The 16,247-nt window shown below is 41.2% G+C and overlaps 2 protein-coding genes across 6 annotated transcripts in view; one reads left to right on the plus strand and one right to left on the minus strand.

Moving 5' to 3' along the window:
• LOC131127761 (tenascin) overlaps positions 1-2,232 on the plus strand; it is an 85,144-nt gene extending 82,912 nt beyond the window's left edge. For 2 of the 4 annotated variants that reach the window (XM_058069983.2, XM_058069982.2), the window contains exon 23: positions 269-2,231. In XM_058069983.2, the coding sequence (XP_057925966.2) occupies positions 269-379 (111 nt within the window). In that variant the 3' untranslated portion in view covers positions 380-2,231. Of the gene's footprint in view, positions 1-268 lie in introns of all 4 variants that reach the window. The other 2 variants (XM_058069986.2, XM_058069985.2) reach the window with 2 other exon arrangements.
• A 5,154-nt stretch (positions 2,233-7,386) lies between these two features.
• Positions 7,387-15,961, minus strand: LOC131128006 (TNF receptor-associated factor 2-like). 2 transcript variants are annotated; one of them, XM_058070469.2, is made up of 11 exons: positions 15,944-15,961; positions 14,978-15,173; positions 13,581-13,659; positions 13,246-13,344; positions 11,904-12,065; positions 11,654-11,728; positions 11,473-11,547; positions 9,461-9,949; positions 8,919-9,096; positions 8,702-8,850; positions 7,387-7,755 (listed from the first exon to the last, which is right to left on the minus strand). In XM_058070469.2, exons 2-11 carry the CDS (start codon positions 15,163-15,165, stop codon positions 7,537-7,539), a joined length of 1,713 nt encoding a protein of 570 aa, XP_057926452.2. In that variant the 5' UTR covers positions 15,166-15,173; positions 15,944-15,961; the 3' UTR covers positions 7,387-7,536. The 2 variants fall into 2 exon arrangements, with proteins under 2 accessions (XP_057926452.2, XP_078645454.1); XM_078789328.1 differs by lacking the exons at positions 11,473-11,547; positions 15,944-15,961 and having other exon boundaries at positions 14,978-15,370.
• Between the last annotated feature and the right edge of the window lie 286 nt (positions 15,962-16,247).

The following is a 16,247-nucleotide window of genomic DNA, read 5'->3' on the forward strand; positions in this document are numbered from 1 at the left end:
ATCCTTCACCACTGATGACTGTAGAGTATATTTCCAGGCCAAACCTGGTCCTCAACATTGCTAGAAGCGTCCAGACATGAAACAACACCCCGACAGTCACATCCGCACTTGAACTTCTGAAAAGAACTACTCAAAACATTTCATTTTTCCGGTTGAATGTATTTTTGAAAAACTGGGATAGATTGAAGCCACGGAATTAGATTCCGGTCCCCTAAACACGTCACATGTTTGTTTTTAACCGGACCCTACATTTTGTCTGTGCCCTCAGGGCGTGAACTGGTTCCACTGGAAGGGCCACGAGCACTCCATCGAGTTTGCAGAGATGAAAATCAGGCCATCCAACTTCAGAAACCTGGAGGGACGCAGGAAACGTTCCTAAACGCTGCGCCCATAACGACGACAACAACATTGCTACTATCCTGTTTGGACTGCCCACGAGCCACCTCAACCCAGACCTAAGCCCCCCCTACCCGCCATGCAGCAACCAAAGCCACGGCCACGACTCCCTGCTGCTTCCATGCGGACCAACACATCTACTGTTCTCTGTTCTCTCAGGCTGCCTCATCCGGTCTTGACGCTGATATGCATGTTACTACAAACTGGACTTCGGTCAATTCCCATCACACACCAAAGAGAACAGAACAATTCCAGGATTATCCCGACAGCATTTGTCAGGAGGCATGTGTGCGACGTGGGCATGATGTAATGTACAGTAGTAACCCATCCGAAAAGCCCAGACACCAGGTTTGGGTATTGGACTCGTGAATAGGGGTGTAACGGTACGCCATCGTCACAGTTCGGTACTTTGAGGTCACGGCTCATTTTGCCAACTTGTCTTTGTCCGTTGATGCTGTTTTTGCATACCACACGTTTGCATTCTAAAATAAGGGAAATAACGACGGCGTACCGTTACATCCCGAGAAATGACAGGTTGTTAATATACGTGAAATGGTTTGCGGGGCATCGACACAATATGACATCTGGGTCGGCACAACCGTGATAAAAACAAGAATATCACACGGCACAGCAGACATCCCAGTAAAAATCACCATTTGTTTGTCGTTGTGTGACTAAAGTCGTCTGTGTCACTTTATCCTCCCCTGGTTTCCTCACGTCTCCCCATGCAAGCCCTGATAGCTGATATCTGATATCTGATAGCTGATAGCTGATTGGCGTCCAAATGACAAAACACATCCTATTGAGTGGAAATGACGCTGTGTCGTTTGCTAAAACACTGAAACATTTATATTACGTGTTGGATGAAACCAAGGCAGGACCTATTATTTAGTATATAAGTCATCATTTTGTCTTTTCATACTTCTTGGAAAAATGTGAATACAGTAGATGTACGTCGAACAAGAGAATGTGTTATTAAAGAAAAGGTTTTGATGCTCGTAAAATCATAGTAAGGTCGTTAAGTTTGTTGGTGATCTTTTTGAATGAGCCAACTTCAAAATGAACCCTTCTTTTTTTTTTTCAACGTCCCCTCGTCCCGCCATGCAGGATACTAAACCGCTGTGTAAATTAATTTGCTTCTTATTGATTTATTTGTTTATAACTGGGCCAACAGCAGGTGTTTCTCTGTAAACTGTATTACAATAAAACTCTTTGTTTTCAAACACGTTTTGGATTTGGTTTTCAAAATAGTACTCCGCACCACAGGGGTCTCAAACTCAATTTACCTGGGGGCCACTGGAGCTAGGGTCTGGGCAAGGCTGGGCCGCATCAGGTTTTACAAAAAAAAAAAAAAAAAAAACGCATTTATTAAAAACAGAAAAATATACAAACTTTTTCAGTGCTTTGGTTCCGATTTTCTACAAGAAAAGCTCTGATAAAACATTCCACTGTTCTCAAATATCTTAATTTTTATTTTTCTGCACAAAATAAGATGAAAAATAAATAAATCAAGAATAAAGAAAATCAATCAATCAGTAATAAATAAATATAATAATAATAATAAAAGGGCAAATAATAAAAAGTTAAGAAAGCACATATAGTTGGTGGGTAGACAAATGATTTTTTTCAGATTAAAATGAACAAATCATTATTAGAGCCCTGTAGACATGACAAAACACGACTATAGTCACATTTATACTCTTTTTATTTACAACATATTGCGCAACTGCAGGGTCTTGAGACACATGCTAACTCGCAAACTAGAGAGCTAGCGACCTAAACGGTAGCCTTCAAGTTATTTCCTTTCAACTTAAATAGCCCAAAACTTACCACTTCCACACGGATAGGGAGGATAACTATTAACAGTTATTTAACCTTTAACATGAACATGAATCAAACGTAATCATTTTTTCTGGGTACATGATACCATACAGCATCCATATCAAACTTGCGCCGGCCGCACTAACATTAAACTTTCATATCAAGGCGGGGGCCTCAAACTAGTGTCCTGCGGGCCACATTTGGCCCGCGGGCTGCGTGTTTGAGACCCCTGCCTTACCACTACTGTAATGCCTCGCCATGTCTAGCTTTCTATCAATATAGGAATTCATAGATCATGCCGTTTTGTGGTTGAATTTGACATATTATTTAAGCAAAATGTACATATTTTTTGCCATAATTAAGCATTTTCAACCACAAAAATGTCTAAATGAAGTAAAGTACAAATATAAGGCATTCAGAAGACACATTCAAAGATGTGATGTATGTAGTACTCTACACTGCTCACTAGGTGTCACTAATGTTACTGTAATGTTGGTAGAGACACACAAGCACAAGCATTAGGCTAATAAGAAAGTTTACTGTAAAAAATAATAATAATAATAATACCAAACGGAAGCATGATTGTGTGCACCAAAGACCTTGCTTATCACTTAAAAGCAAAACATGTCTCAGCAAATACGCCGATAACAGTAGCACCCAAACTTGGTCTCCAGGATCAAGATAAGTAAAGCGCCCGTCTGGCATATAAATAAACTTCCTGTGGAAGTGAACTGCAGTGGACCTTCAGCGGTCCAAGATAAGGTGGAACAAATAGTCTGACTCAACAAGCCTTGCAAGAAGAATGAATGACTTTCCAACTTTCCAAGGCACTGAAAGAGTTGACAAAAAGTCCATTAAAAGTTGGATGCAGCTCACCTGAACTCATGAGTCATCAGGATGGCGCATTGCTAAGCTTGTCAGGTCCAGCAGGGACTCAGGAGGGGGGGCGGAGGGTGGAAAGGCGGTTGCAGTTCATGCTCGGCTCGGACACACGGCTGTCGGAGGGCGGGTGCGGGTCGCAGCAGGAGCTGCTGGGACAGAAGCAACAGTTGAGGATTCTGAGAAAGTCGCTCAACCAAGCCATCAAGCCCCTGAGTGATGTCAATCATCCCAGGATCTGGGATGATTGACTGGGATGTTTTTCCCAGGATCTGGGATGATTGACATCACTCAGGGGCTTGATGAGTTCAAGTCAAGTCGATACAGCTATATATATAAACATAAACCTAAAAGAGTAGGTGATAATGGTGTGTCCCATTACATGCAGTCTCTTTGTATCTCTTTATATATCTGTATAACACACAGAAAACAAATAGACGTGGGTTCATTCCTCACGTAGGGATTGCGGATGATGATGATGATGGTGCAGTCCTTTAAATGCTTGCAGTGGGCGCCCCCTGATGGTAAAAGCATGTTAGTACATATGCATTACAGCAAGTTGACTGCATGTTTATCATAATAATAAGAATATTAGAACTCTTAACGGTGGAAACATTTAGATGAAAATGTCAACATCGCTTTAATAGTTGAAATAAAATGACATTCATGTTTCATCTTTGCAATAATGGAAACACTCTGACACAAAGACATCATCAAATGATAACAATGAGAATTGAACACACACAATTCAGTTAAGTTGGGTTTTGTTTTTGAAACCACATTCACAATTCAGTGAGTTACAAAAAAAAAAAAAGGTACAGGCACTTTTTTTTCTGCAATAGTAGATCATTACACTCATGGAGAGTAAAAACAAAATACTACAGTAATAGAACCTTTGCTGTTACATTTACATGGTGCCTTGGGACACAAATACAACCACTGCTTTTAAAGCCTGAACACACACACACACACGCACACACACACACACACTCAGATTTGAGGGCAGAGGAAAATACATATTTCCACCAATCATAAAATCAACTGACAGAACACATGAAGTAGTGGTTCTTTTGAGAAGAACGTGGTTTGCACATACGTATAAAAATGCGGGTAAAATTAGTATATGGAACATTCCATTTCCCCAGATGCTGATACAGCCAACCAAAAAGAGTACTGAACACATCGGACCCTGAACTAGCCACGACCTGGTGCTCCTCACAAGAGACAAGAAAAGGGGAGAGAATTATTCCAAAATGTGTCACGTCACTAATGCTGGGGAACTTCCTGTTGGGGAAGTATGTGTGGCAACATTCCAGCATGCTTTGCAGGGCACACAGGAGTATCAAATACTGTTTTGCATGTACAGAGGTGTGAAAAAGTGTTTGCCCCCTTCCTGATTTCTCTTTTTTTGCATATTTGTCATGTTTCAGATCATCACACAAATGTAAATATTAATAAATGACAAGACAACTAAACATAAAATGCATTTTTTAAGAAAAAAATTACTATTAAGGGAGAAAAAAACCTTCATAGTCCTGTGTGGAAAAGGTCACCCCCCCCCCGTTAAAACTGAGATGAACTTAGCTCCATCAGTCTGGAAAAGGATATAAAGCCATTTCTAGAGCTATGGGACTCCAGCAAACTACAGTGAGAGACAGTATCCACAAGTAGCGAAAACATGGAACAGTGGCCGTCCAACTAAAATGACCCCAAGAGCGCAGCAACGCCTCTTGCAAGAGGTCATAAAAGACCCTACAACAAAACCCAAAGAACTGCAGACCTCACTTGCCTGGTCAGTGCTCATGACTCCACCTGAATCCTATTGAGATGCTGTGGTAGGACCGTGAAAAGGTGCCTCAGGCTGGAAAAGCCTCCAATTGTGGCTGAATGACAACAATTCTGCAAAGATGAGCTGGATTGCAGATGTTGGGTTTCTTTTAAAAACTGCATTTTGTGTCATTGACTAATATTTACATTTGTTTCATGATCTGGAACATTTAAGTGTGACAAATGTGCAAAATATTAGCGTCTGTTTTGATACATTGTTCCAGGTGTTATTTTTGGTAGCACCGTGAGTGAGTCAGGCACAGTTCATGTCAAGCTAGTTTTTCCTCCAAGCAACCCAAGCTTTACCAACTCTACGAACGTTTCTACCCACATCTGGGGTCAGTACTGCATTTGTTGGATTTGAATACATAGTGGTTCGCATCTTGACAAATATGACACCACAAAACTCGTGATCTCGGAAGCTGCCGTTTTTTAACAGTTGGTCCCAGGATACCATTTTTGGTTTAGGAATGCTGGCAATCATCAGTCAGTCATTAGGAAGTTTGGTGTAAAGTTCATAGAACTTAGCATTAGGTTAGGAATATCAGAGTCCATGACTGCGTCGGGTTCAAGGTGGCTCAAAAGTGAAGAGTGGGAGGGTAAGTCAACACTGCCACCACGTGGACAACTATTTACCTTTGTTTACCTTTGTTTTGACATTGCATTCTGTGTTCTAAGAGTTCCATAAGCTGCCGCCACTTGGCCAGGCCACTCTCATTAAAGAGATTGATGGTCCCAAGTACTTTTTTTTTTGTTTTTTTAATATACATTTTAGCAATTTTCACAGTTTTCCCTACTTGGATTTTAGGTTTTGGGATGTTTTTAGGTCCAGTGTGTTAATACAAGATGAAAACAAAAAAACTATACAGTCATCCGTCGCCACTTATCACGATTTCTCAAAAGTACATTAATAAATGATGCTGTTTCATTATGGAATATGGCCTACTGTTAATCAAAGATATGCATATTTAAGCATACTTTTGCCTAAATTAAGCATAATATGTATAGAGTTGTGATGATATGTAAGATTCTACACTGGTCACTTGGTGTCAATTATGTTTTATGGCCGGGTGAGATACACAAGCACCAGATTTAGCAAGTCACCGGCACAGCTGACTTTTATTGCATGTCTGAATGCCCTCACAATCGGCGCAATAATCCTTTACAAGGGCTACTGTTGTGGCCATAATAATAATAATCCATGTCAAATCAAAAAATATGTCAAAAACTGTATTTAGAAGGTTTTCTGTGCTCTAAATTCAAAAATATGAAAGTTGACTGATCACTTATTGCCAATTAACCGCGATATACGAGGGATTACTGTATGTCACACATGACAGGCTGAACTGGAAAAAAAAAAACAACCAAAACAAGATATTTTAGACATTTTTAGGGTGAATTAAAAAGAAATAAAAAGAAAAAAAAGTCAACATAAAAGGTAAGGAGATGCGTAAAGTCCGATGCTGGACTCCAGAGGTTTAAAATAAAATACACAAATGCTGAGATACGACCAGTCAAAGAGATTGGACCTGGTGGAATTTGGCTATTTAGCTTACATACAGTATTCACACACTCACACGCACACACAAACACACACACGGAACTGCTCATCATCAAAGTACTGCATTGAGAATTCATGGAATTCGAGTCCTGTTCACCACCATAGAATGTTCAACATTGATGACGTGAGAACTTAGGGTGGAGATAAATTACCTCAAGCATCCCACTCCCACTAAACATCTGGCAAGCAGTACCCACCAACTGTGGGTCGGATGGGAGTTATTCGCCCCACAGATGTAACATCGACTTAATGCAGACGTACGTGCCATGGTGACACCTAAAATGTCCTAAAATGCTCTGATCCGACGTTAACTCATTACAACCCGAAGCAAACATTGCTGGCCCCAACGTGGAGGTGCGGTGCACCCGTTTTAGAACACTTCACCTCTGTGCAGGGACAAAGATCCGCAGAGATGAAGACGCTTCCGCACACGGCAACTACCCAACGCTACACGTCAGATAAGCAAGTGTACTAAAAATAAAATAAGTATCACCCTGTTCTTACGCTTACTGTTGCACTGGCACCAGGGGTAAACCACTGGAAACCAGGGGTGCCCAAAGTGCGGTCCATAGCTTGTTCTTTGTTTTTTCTAATGAGATGCTCTGTTAGATATTACACATTTGCTTTTTTTTTTACGTATAACACAAATCTTACATAGCTTATAGTACAATACCCTGACCTACATTGGATTGCTTTACTGTAGCATCTTTAATGTACACATCAAAGTTTTTCTGTATGGTGCATCAATATTTCTTTGTTTTATTTGAGAATTGTATTTGTTGGCTCATTAACTGCCAGTAATAAAATAAACTACTAGAAATCTTGGTTATATTTTCTGAACCTCATGTGCTCCAACTTTGTCAGAAGAAGCACCCCCACCGCCCCCCCCATGTAGTACTGTACTTACCTACTCTGTAGTATGTTGGTATGAGAATGCTCGTATATTTGCACCACAAAGTGTGTGTAAGAAATATGTCTTGCATAATGCCAGGTGAGTGACACAGAGCCTAAAAGAAAAGACAAAGTTAGTGGTGATGCCGGTGGAGTCAAACCTAGAGTCCGGTGAGGTCTACAATGGCCTTGATGAAGATGGTGTCATCGCGAATGTAAGAGTTTTTCGAGTCCAGCTTGGAGAGCGGACAGAAGAGCGGGCAGCCGCTGGCGATGTTCATATCGCTGACCGGCCTCTGGAAGGATGAGGAGGATATGTCCGGCCTGAAGGCATCGATTATGTGCTCCCTGTTGTTCTGGTCCAGCAGCATTAAGGTGACCTGGGTACGGATGGGAAAAAATGCAGTTCTCCTTCCGTAACTCATTCATCTTCTTGAACTGACATGTGCCACTATCACAGGTAACAAGCAAAAAGCAAAAGTAAGCAGGCACTCAAACACCTTCCCAATGGTGGACAAACAACTGTTTGGTTCCAGGGGGAGTAGGGAAAGATGAGCCAACAGTGCCATCAAGTGGCCAAACATCGCAAAAACATCACAGGCCTGACTTTTCCATCTGGATAAATGATCTCCAATGTTATATTCAGCTTTCTTGATGTGGACAAAATAGAACCTTTACAATTAAACTACCAAATATAGGTGTCATCATTTTTTTTTAAATAAGACATTTAAGATGTAAATAATATAGAACAACATTCTTGTTCCTGTACTTCCAATGCATCTTCCGAGGGCCTTACATTTGTACCTTAGTTCAGTTGGCCAATTTGATGATTGAAATGCTTAATTTAGGCCAAAGGTACATACAATTAGCTTAAATATTATCTTACATTTTTTTTACTAATAACATTCATTAATTGTTTTTGTTTTTTAATCTTGAAATTTAAATTTCCCTACTCAAATTTTATGTTTTCTGGTCATGTTAGGCTCAAAATAATGACTGTAAAGTCAATCAAGTGAGGCTGCACTGACAAAAGGACGCCAACCAAGGCAAAATAAACAGTCTTAAGGTGAGCTATAAAGGTAAACACAAAAAGTACGCAACAACACTAAAAACTATCCTGGGGGCCAAATGGTTAATGAGATATTATGTATTATATACATATATATATATTAGACAGTACACTAACTTACACTGTATGAGGTCCATGTTTTGCCCTTTGTGTAAAAGGTTTGGGCACCCCTGGCAAAGGGGTCTCAGACTCGGCTCAGTTGCATCTCCCCTTGGGGGATGGTCTTGAGGATAATAATCCGGGGAAAAAGACCTCACCTTCTGATTAAAAGGCCACTTGAGGAGTGCATCGCTGTGTCCTCTCATCACCACAAAGAACAGAGATAAATGGGTGCCCCGTCCTGTCCCGTCCCCATTCAGGTAAATACGTAAGCACATCTTGTAGCCATATTTACTGGTGTAAAAGGCTGCAAAACACGAGTGTGTCATTGTCATACAATACCAACCCAAATGTCAAACATCGTATATATATTACCTGGCGAGAACATAGCAGGAGCTCGGCCGGCGACGGCGTCTTGCCTCTTCTTTGTAAAATCGGAGATCTTCCACACAAAGATCCCATCAAAAGTGGCTGCAGACATCTCTCTCATCTTGCCCTCCATCTCCACAATGGACAAGTCCCTCAGACTCACAGTTCTTTCCAGTTGACGAACCTTGAAGGCAAACAAATAAGATGGCAAGGACAGGTTTGGCCCGTGTAGACTTCATTTAGAGGTGAAAACAACATGGAAAGCAGAGAGCCATCTATGCATGGAACACCAAGAAATTGGCAATCTGAAAGAAGATGACCCATTGCACATGTATTGGTCACAGCCAGACATTTGGAACGTCTTGAAGAAGAAAGGAACCACTGGTGTACTAAGTAACATACGTGGACCAGGCAGACCAAGGAAAACATCAGAAGTTGAAGACAGAAACATCATGAGAGCTCTAAAGAACGAGCCAAAAACAAGTGTCACATCAGCACCACCTTGCAGAAGGCCGGAGTGGCAATAGAATGGCTGAATTGTCTGTCACCTTGTTATTGAGGATCTCAATCTTGTCCTGGTCCAGTCTGTGCTGCCGGTTGTACGCCTCCATGGTGGTGCAGGAGCGCTCCATCTCACGGTTGAGGACACAGACGACGTTCTCGAACGTATTCACCTTCACCTCCAGCTCCTGGCAACGCCGACTCATCTCAGCCACCTTGGTTTTTTCGCTCTGGAGCTGCAGCTCCAGGGCGGCTCCCACGGCGCTGGGCAGCGGCGTGAAGGAGGTGGTGAGGATCGTCGGCGCGCACGCACCCTGCACTGAGGCCGAAGCGCCTCCTCCGCCGAGCTGACTCATCTTTAGTTCTAAGTCTCGGAGGGACTGGTGGAGCTCCTGCAGTTTGTGGCCGGCCACCTCCAGACTCTGAGGCTGCAGACTCTCCAGGCTCACCTTGATGCCCATGATGAAATGCAGGAGCAGGTTGAGGTGTTCGTACGAACACTGACGCTCATGGTCATGGATCTTCTCTTTCTCCACCTGGATGTCCAACAAAGAAATAGAAATACATCAAGAGCAATAGTCCTCATCTTTCTTATACACCAGAAATGATCATGTGATGCTGTATGTGGGGGGGGGGGGGGGGGGGGGCAAGCACACAGCAAACAAAATAATGGAGCTTTTAAAAATGCACACAGAATACCGTAATACTGAGTATAATCACTCATCCTAAATTTATGTTCGGTTTCGGACAGTGACACTGGAACACGCAAATCGCAGTTTGAGACCAGGCATTAACCACTGCAGTGCCCTTTAGCAAGGCATTCATTATCTTTTCATGCTTAGAATTGCAATAGTAATTCTCTAGGATGTTTTTTATACACACACACCATTTTCAGGGCTTACATTTGAAAGAAATCACATGTTTTTTTTCTATTTTTTTCTACAAATTTCCCCACTGAGGGATGAATAAAGACATATCTTAATCTTATCTTATTATCATTATTCGACTGACTGCCTGGTTCTGCTTTAAAGATGGTTCTTCTGATGTTCTAGACTGGCAGGAAAACTAAGTACAGGCGATCCTCACAATTTGCTGAAGTTATGCTCTGAGACCACCTGTGAATGGCAAATAAACACGAGTAATTGAGTCTCCTCAGTGACGTGCCCGCTGGACCCCCCCCCCCCCCGACATAGAGGTGCAGTGCACCTGTTTTTCAACACTTGGCCTCCGTAAAGAGACAAAGATGAGTGCATAAGATGAAAGTAGTGGTGTTAGGGGTGTCCTAATGAAATTACTAGATATTACACTCATACATATACGTATATAATATATTTTTATGTTGTTCATTTTCATTCATTCATTCATTCATTTTCTACCGCTTATCCTCACAAGGGGCAAGAGAGACACCCTGGACTGGTGGCCAGCCAATCACAGGGCACATATAGACAAACAACCATTCACACTCACATTCATACCTATGGACAATTTGGAATGGCAAACTACACACAGAGATCTCCTAGCTGTGCGGCCTGCGTGCTAACCACTCGTCCGCCGTGCAGCCGCCCCCACCATTGTTTTATGCAAGGATTGAACCCTCTCCCTGCCTGTTTGGATGTGGGAGAAAAATTGGCAAAAATTGAGGCCAGCATTATTGATTTCATTTGCAGGTTTTTGTCACGTTGTTTTTATCCAGTTTTAATCCTGCAAGCTCTTGTGACACCCCCAGTGTTAATGGGGTAAACACAGAATAATAATGAATAGTCAGCTTTCAACACAAATGACATTTTTATGGCCAAAAATCTGTGAATGGTGAATGGCAACTAGGCAGAGATCCATTAGACTATTGACACCAATCTAGAAAAATGGTTTGATTTGACTCAAAATGACTTTTCTTGAAAGGATGGCATGGTTGGTATTTTTCAGCGTTGCTATCAGAATGAAAAGTTGTGATAGCAACAAAGTCCAGTGAAATAATGCGGCCTGTTCATTCCGATGACCCAGCAGTTAAGACGTTAGCTCGTGTCACACACAGCAAATTATGATGAAAATGTCTACTTACAGATGTATCGCAGCCAACAACATGAAATCTGCATGGTGCTTTAAATTTACTGCAGAACTTAATATGGTCCACATACTGCAAAACAAAAAAAATGAAAGAAGCTAATGATCTACAGATTAAGAGTCGCAGCTAAATCAGAGTCAATGAGAAGTTCTTTTTGAATTCTAAATATTTGCCATACCTTTTCTCTGGGTATCTTTTTCTTTGCACAACCTTCACAAATCATCGGGTACTTTGGACAAATTTCATCGTGAGCCTAAAAAAAACAGAATAAGGAATCATTCGACCAAAAGCTTGAGCTACTATGCTGAGTATGTAAAGTGTTATTTCATTCACATACATTGTGAGTGTAAAATACATGCATACGTATTAATACCAGATTCTTCCAACATGCTGAGGTTTCTAAACAGCGTGCATAGCAGGATACTCACCTTAATGTTCTTTAAGAGGAAGGCTTCTTTACAATATTTGCAGTTGAGCGTCCTCTCTGGACATTCACGTTCATCGTGGCGCTCCTGTTCGTTGGCTCGCATCAACTCTTTGCAGGAAGGACACAGGATGATGGCAAAGTCACAGAGGCCCTCGTGGCTGGCCTGCAAGATCATTCAACGACCTTGAACAATTTCATGTAAAAAACATCAGTATCGGCAATACTGGCCCTGCATTTACAGTAGATCCCCGCTTTTACGTTCCAGGAGTGAATGAGTAAATGTTCTCCTCCAGTTTTGCATCAACATTTGCAATAAAAGTGACTGTTGTAATTATCAGATGAGATTCAGCTCAAAAAGCTTTCCCTTCTCTCTTCAATTGCCATTGTTCACTCGCAACACAATCCTGGGTTAATCGGCAAATATGCCTCACACATTTATTGAACACATTTAAAGTATAAAATATATAGTCAAAAATAGCCTGACTAAACACAGCAACTATGGTGCGTTCAAATACCGCCAAACAAAAGTGTGAAATCTCAACGCTTAAAGGGATAGCTGGGATTTTTTAACATTAAGTTGTATGACATGCCTTATATTGGTCTTTTAATTTTGCCAATTTTATGCTTGAAAATGCTTCATTTAGGCAAAATGTTACGCATATTTCTAACTAATAAGAGACCATATTCAAGCATGATTTATTCAGTGAAGCCTGAATTTCAAAGAAATTAAATACAGCTCTGTGATTGCAAAATTGTCTTTCACCATCGTTAGTCGTAACTACACTAAGCACGAAACAGCATGAATCGCGTGTCTAAATTTGCGCCACATTGGAGAAACTATTTGAAATTTGTGAACTCCTCATTTGCTTGGTGTCATGACGTGATGTGAATTGACAATGTGTCAATGGTGTGTGACGTTTGAGCTGATGTCTTGAGTTTCAGCACCTACGCGCTGTCCACGCCGCTGGTGGAGTTATCATGACTCCTTTTATCCTTGGGGTGTGAAATATTGCGAATAAGGCGAAGCTTCAGAGTGAGGTTTCAGTGGCTGCGTTTTTTGATGGTTTTTTTGTGCAAATGTGATCAGAATGTTTGGAATGCTGTTGGAATACAGTAAGAATCTTTCGAATGCAGTCAGAGCGCAGTTGGAATAACTTTCACGTTCCATATTTTTCCACTTCAAACATTTTTAGCATGCACAAAACATTCGAGCCGAACACAAAAATGGGCCCTAATATGTCAAATGCACTCATAATGCAATCAAAATGATTAGACTGAACGTCAAATATCGATAAAAATAATAAACCACAGTGTGTAGTCAAAGTGCTTGCATGAGCGCACACCTCAAAATCTTTAATGGTCCCCGTCCACGTGCAGCCTTCATTGGGACAGATGGCTGCCAAGGCCTCCACTTCTCTCCGTGCCGCATTGTCCGCAAAAGCCTGAGAGCAGAGGATCTCGGTCAACCGGTAGTGTGCCTAGTGTGTGTCTTTAGTTACACTCTGATGGGTTGTGTTACTCTGTCATACTTTCCACAGGATCACAATATCACACTATTCCCTTGGCTCTACTATATCCCGTACATTCTGTGGGACCACGAAAGCTGCTCCTTCATTGTATCTCTGTGAGAACTCCATGTAAACTGTGCTATAACTCAGAAATGTACAGATATACTTACACCTCCTTGCTTGAGAATGGAGGTGGGTTCCTCAAATAGGTTCTCTTTGATGCAAGCGTTGCATTTTTCTGGTCCAGAACTAGATGACAAAAGAGATGTTTGACATGAGTAAATGCAGTCTGCCATTGTTAAAGCATCCAGTAACATATAGTATATTACAAGAAATGAAGTGATCATGTGGACCAATACTTCAAAGCAAATTATCGACCTATTTCAAAACTACCATTTGTGTCAAATATTTTAGTAAAAAGCATACTTGCACACATACAGCCTTTTTTTTAACGCAAATGACACTACACCTCATCCACCTTGATTGTGGAGTCCCCCTGGGATCAATTCTTGGGCTCATCCTGTTTGCTCTGTACCTTACAAAGCATTGTATCTCATCTGTATATCATTTTTATACAGATGACATATACGTGACGTACAAACATACATACAACTCACAAAAAATGACCATGCAACGCTGATACGCCTTCTCAAGCGCTGAAGGTCTGGTTGGCTCAAAAATGTCTAATTCCCAATGAGGGGAAGACTGAAGTTATCTAGCCCCCTTTTGGACTTGGGCCTTGCCGTCAGGACAGACAGGGATCTTACGCTTAATGGATCATTGAGTAGGCCTCCATGTTGACTTGTGTTCATCGTTAACTTCATTATTATCACTTAGTGATAGCAACATAGCTACTATCTGCTTACACACAGTCACTTCCTATTCAGTGCAAAGTAGCCCGAGCTTCAAAATAAAAGTATGGTAGTGTCAACCTGGATTCTTTCTAATTATTGAAGATTTATTGTCATTTATTCTTTGTTTAGAGCATAAAATATCACACAGTAACAACAATCACAATGAACAAAGGGAACAAAACCATGCCAACAACCATTCGTTGGTTAAATACATCATTTAGCATCCTTTTGTCTGTGGACAAAGTCACAATTCAATGTGCAAGCGATGGGTAGTTTCGCTTTCGGTTATGTCGACGCAGCCCCACATTAGTGACGATCTGCATTTTCATTAGGCAAGCCATTCTTACAAATCACTACGACTTGTACACCTGCTTTGGATAAAAAAGCGTGTCAGGAAGTAGCAAACCGTTATTGGCATCATTTACAAGGTCCACCTAACCGCCCCCTTTAAATGTTAAATGGGCTGTAATAGTGTAGCATAACAAAACCAGCTGTTACTCAAACACTAACATTGCAGTAGGATACTTGGGATTAGTGTGACAACTGTACGGTGGTTTTAAAGATGTCATTACCAACAGTAATTGTTCCGAAAATATATACATTATAACGGCGTTAAAATGACATTTTCATATGGAGCTTTTATTGTCCAGCTGTATATGGATGTAGCTAGCTAGCTCATTAGCCACATACATAGCCTTAGTGAATGTACCCACCTCACGATTTGCTTGAAACAGAAGGAACAAAAGCGGTGGCCACACTGCGCCTGTAAGGGCCTTCTCAGTACTTTCTGGCAGGAGTTACACAAATGCTTGTCCTCCAGGTTGTTGGCTAAAATTTTCTTGGGGAAGCCAGGTTTGTTCCCTTCCAGGGAGGATGGTGGAGACGGCTCCTGGGCAGCCATGATTCCCCCTTCAACAATATCGGGGTACTCAGAGGGGTGTGTTCAAGAACGCCAACACAGCTGAGCGTGGATTCACTTACGACTCTTAGCTACTTTACTATCAACGTTTTTGACAACACGAAAGTGGAATGACATGAAAGAGTACGGCAACATAAAAAACACGCAACTGAAGGCACATTTTTCAAGAATGTTAAAAGGAATAGTACCTATTGTACAAATGGCACCATGTTGTATTGAAAGGTGACACCTGATGATGCTGTGTTCACTGCTGTAACATCATGTTTACCTCTAGGGGGCGCATGACGATATTGTATGGCTATCCAGTACAGTAACAGCAACGTTTGTAGGCCAGTTTATAGCCAACCGAACGTAATTTAAATTATCCCTCAATTTTATGCCAATCTGGTTCACTGTCGCTGGAACCTAACCAACTTCTTATCGATATTTTCACAAATATATATGTGTTTTTGATGTGTAGTGTATATTGTTATACATTGTTGATATGGTTATATACTGTGATTGGACGGCAACTAGTCCAGGGTGTACCCCCGCGACGCTCATGAGGATAAGGAAATAAATGGGTGGATGGATTTAGTTATATATGCACATTGTTATTTTGTTTTGGAACAAAAAAAATACCTCAGGGCAGGGTTGTCCAAAATTTCACCAGGAAAAAGAATGTGAGATTTAAACAATTGTAATATAGTTCATTACTAATCAAACAAATTTACTTTTACCAGACGACAAAGTAAAAAAAAACCCAATAATATGTATTTACCTAGTATCGGATCGACACTGAAATTTGCAGTATCTCTGTCTGTACGGAAGTGAGACACCATAAGTGACCAGTTGTAAATGTTCTTCAAAATAAAATACAATGTATCATCCACTTGACTGTACTTTGTAATAACTGTAATTTGTAATCAATGACACCCCTTCCGTTCTACCGAGAAGCTACTCCCTTTGCTGGTGCTTTCCCCGTTTTAGTAATTCCCCGGATTTTAACATTAATTAAAAAAGAAATATTTTTTGCAGCACGGCTTCCGGCCGGCTCGGCATGACATCCCGTCACCGACAAAGCT

The sequence above is a fragment of the Doryrhamphus excisus genome, linkage group LG3 (assembly GCF_037039965.1).
Source record: "Doryrhamphus excisus strain RoL-2023G ecotype Guam linkage group LG3, RoL_Dexc_Guam_v1.1, whole genome shotgun sequence".
NCBI lineage: Eukaryota > Metazoa > Chordata > Actinopteri > Syngnathiformes > Syngnathidae > Doryrhamphus > Doryrhamphus excisus.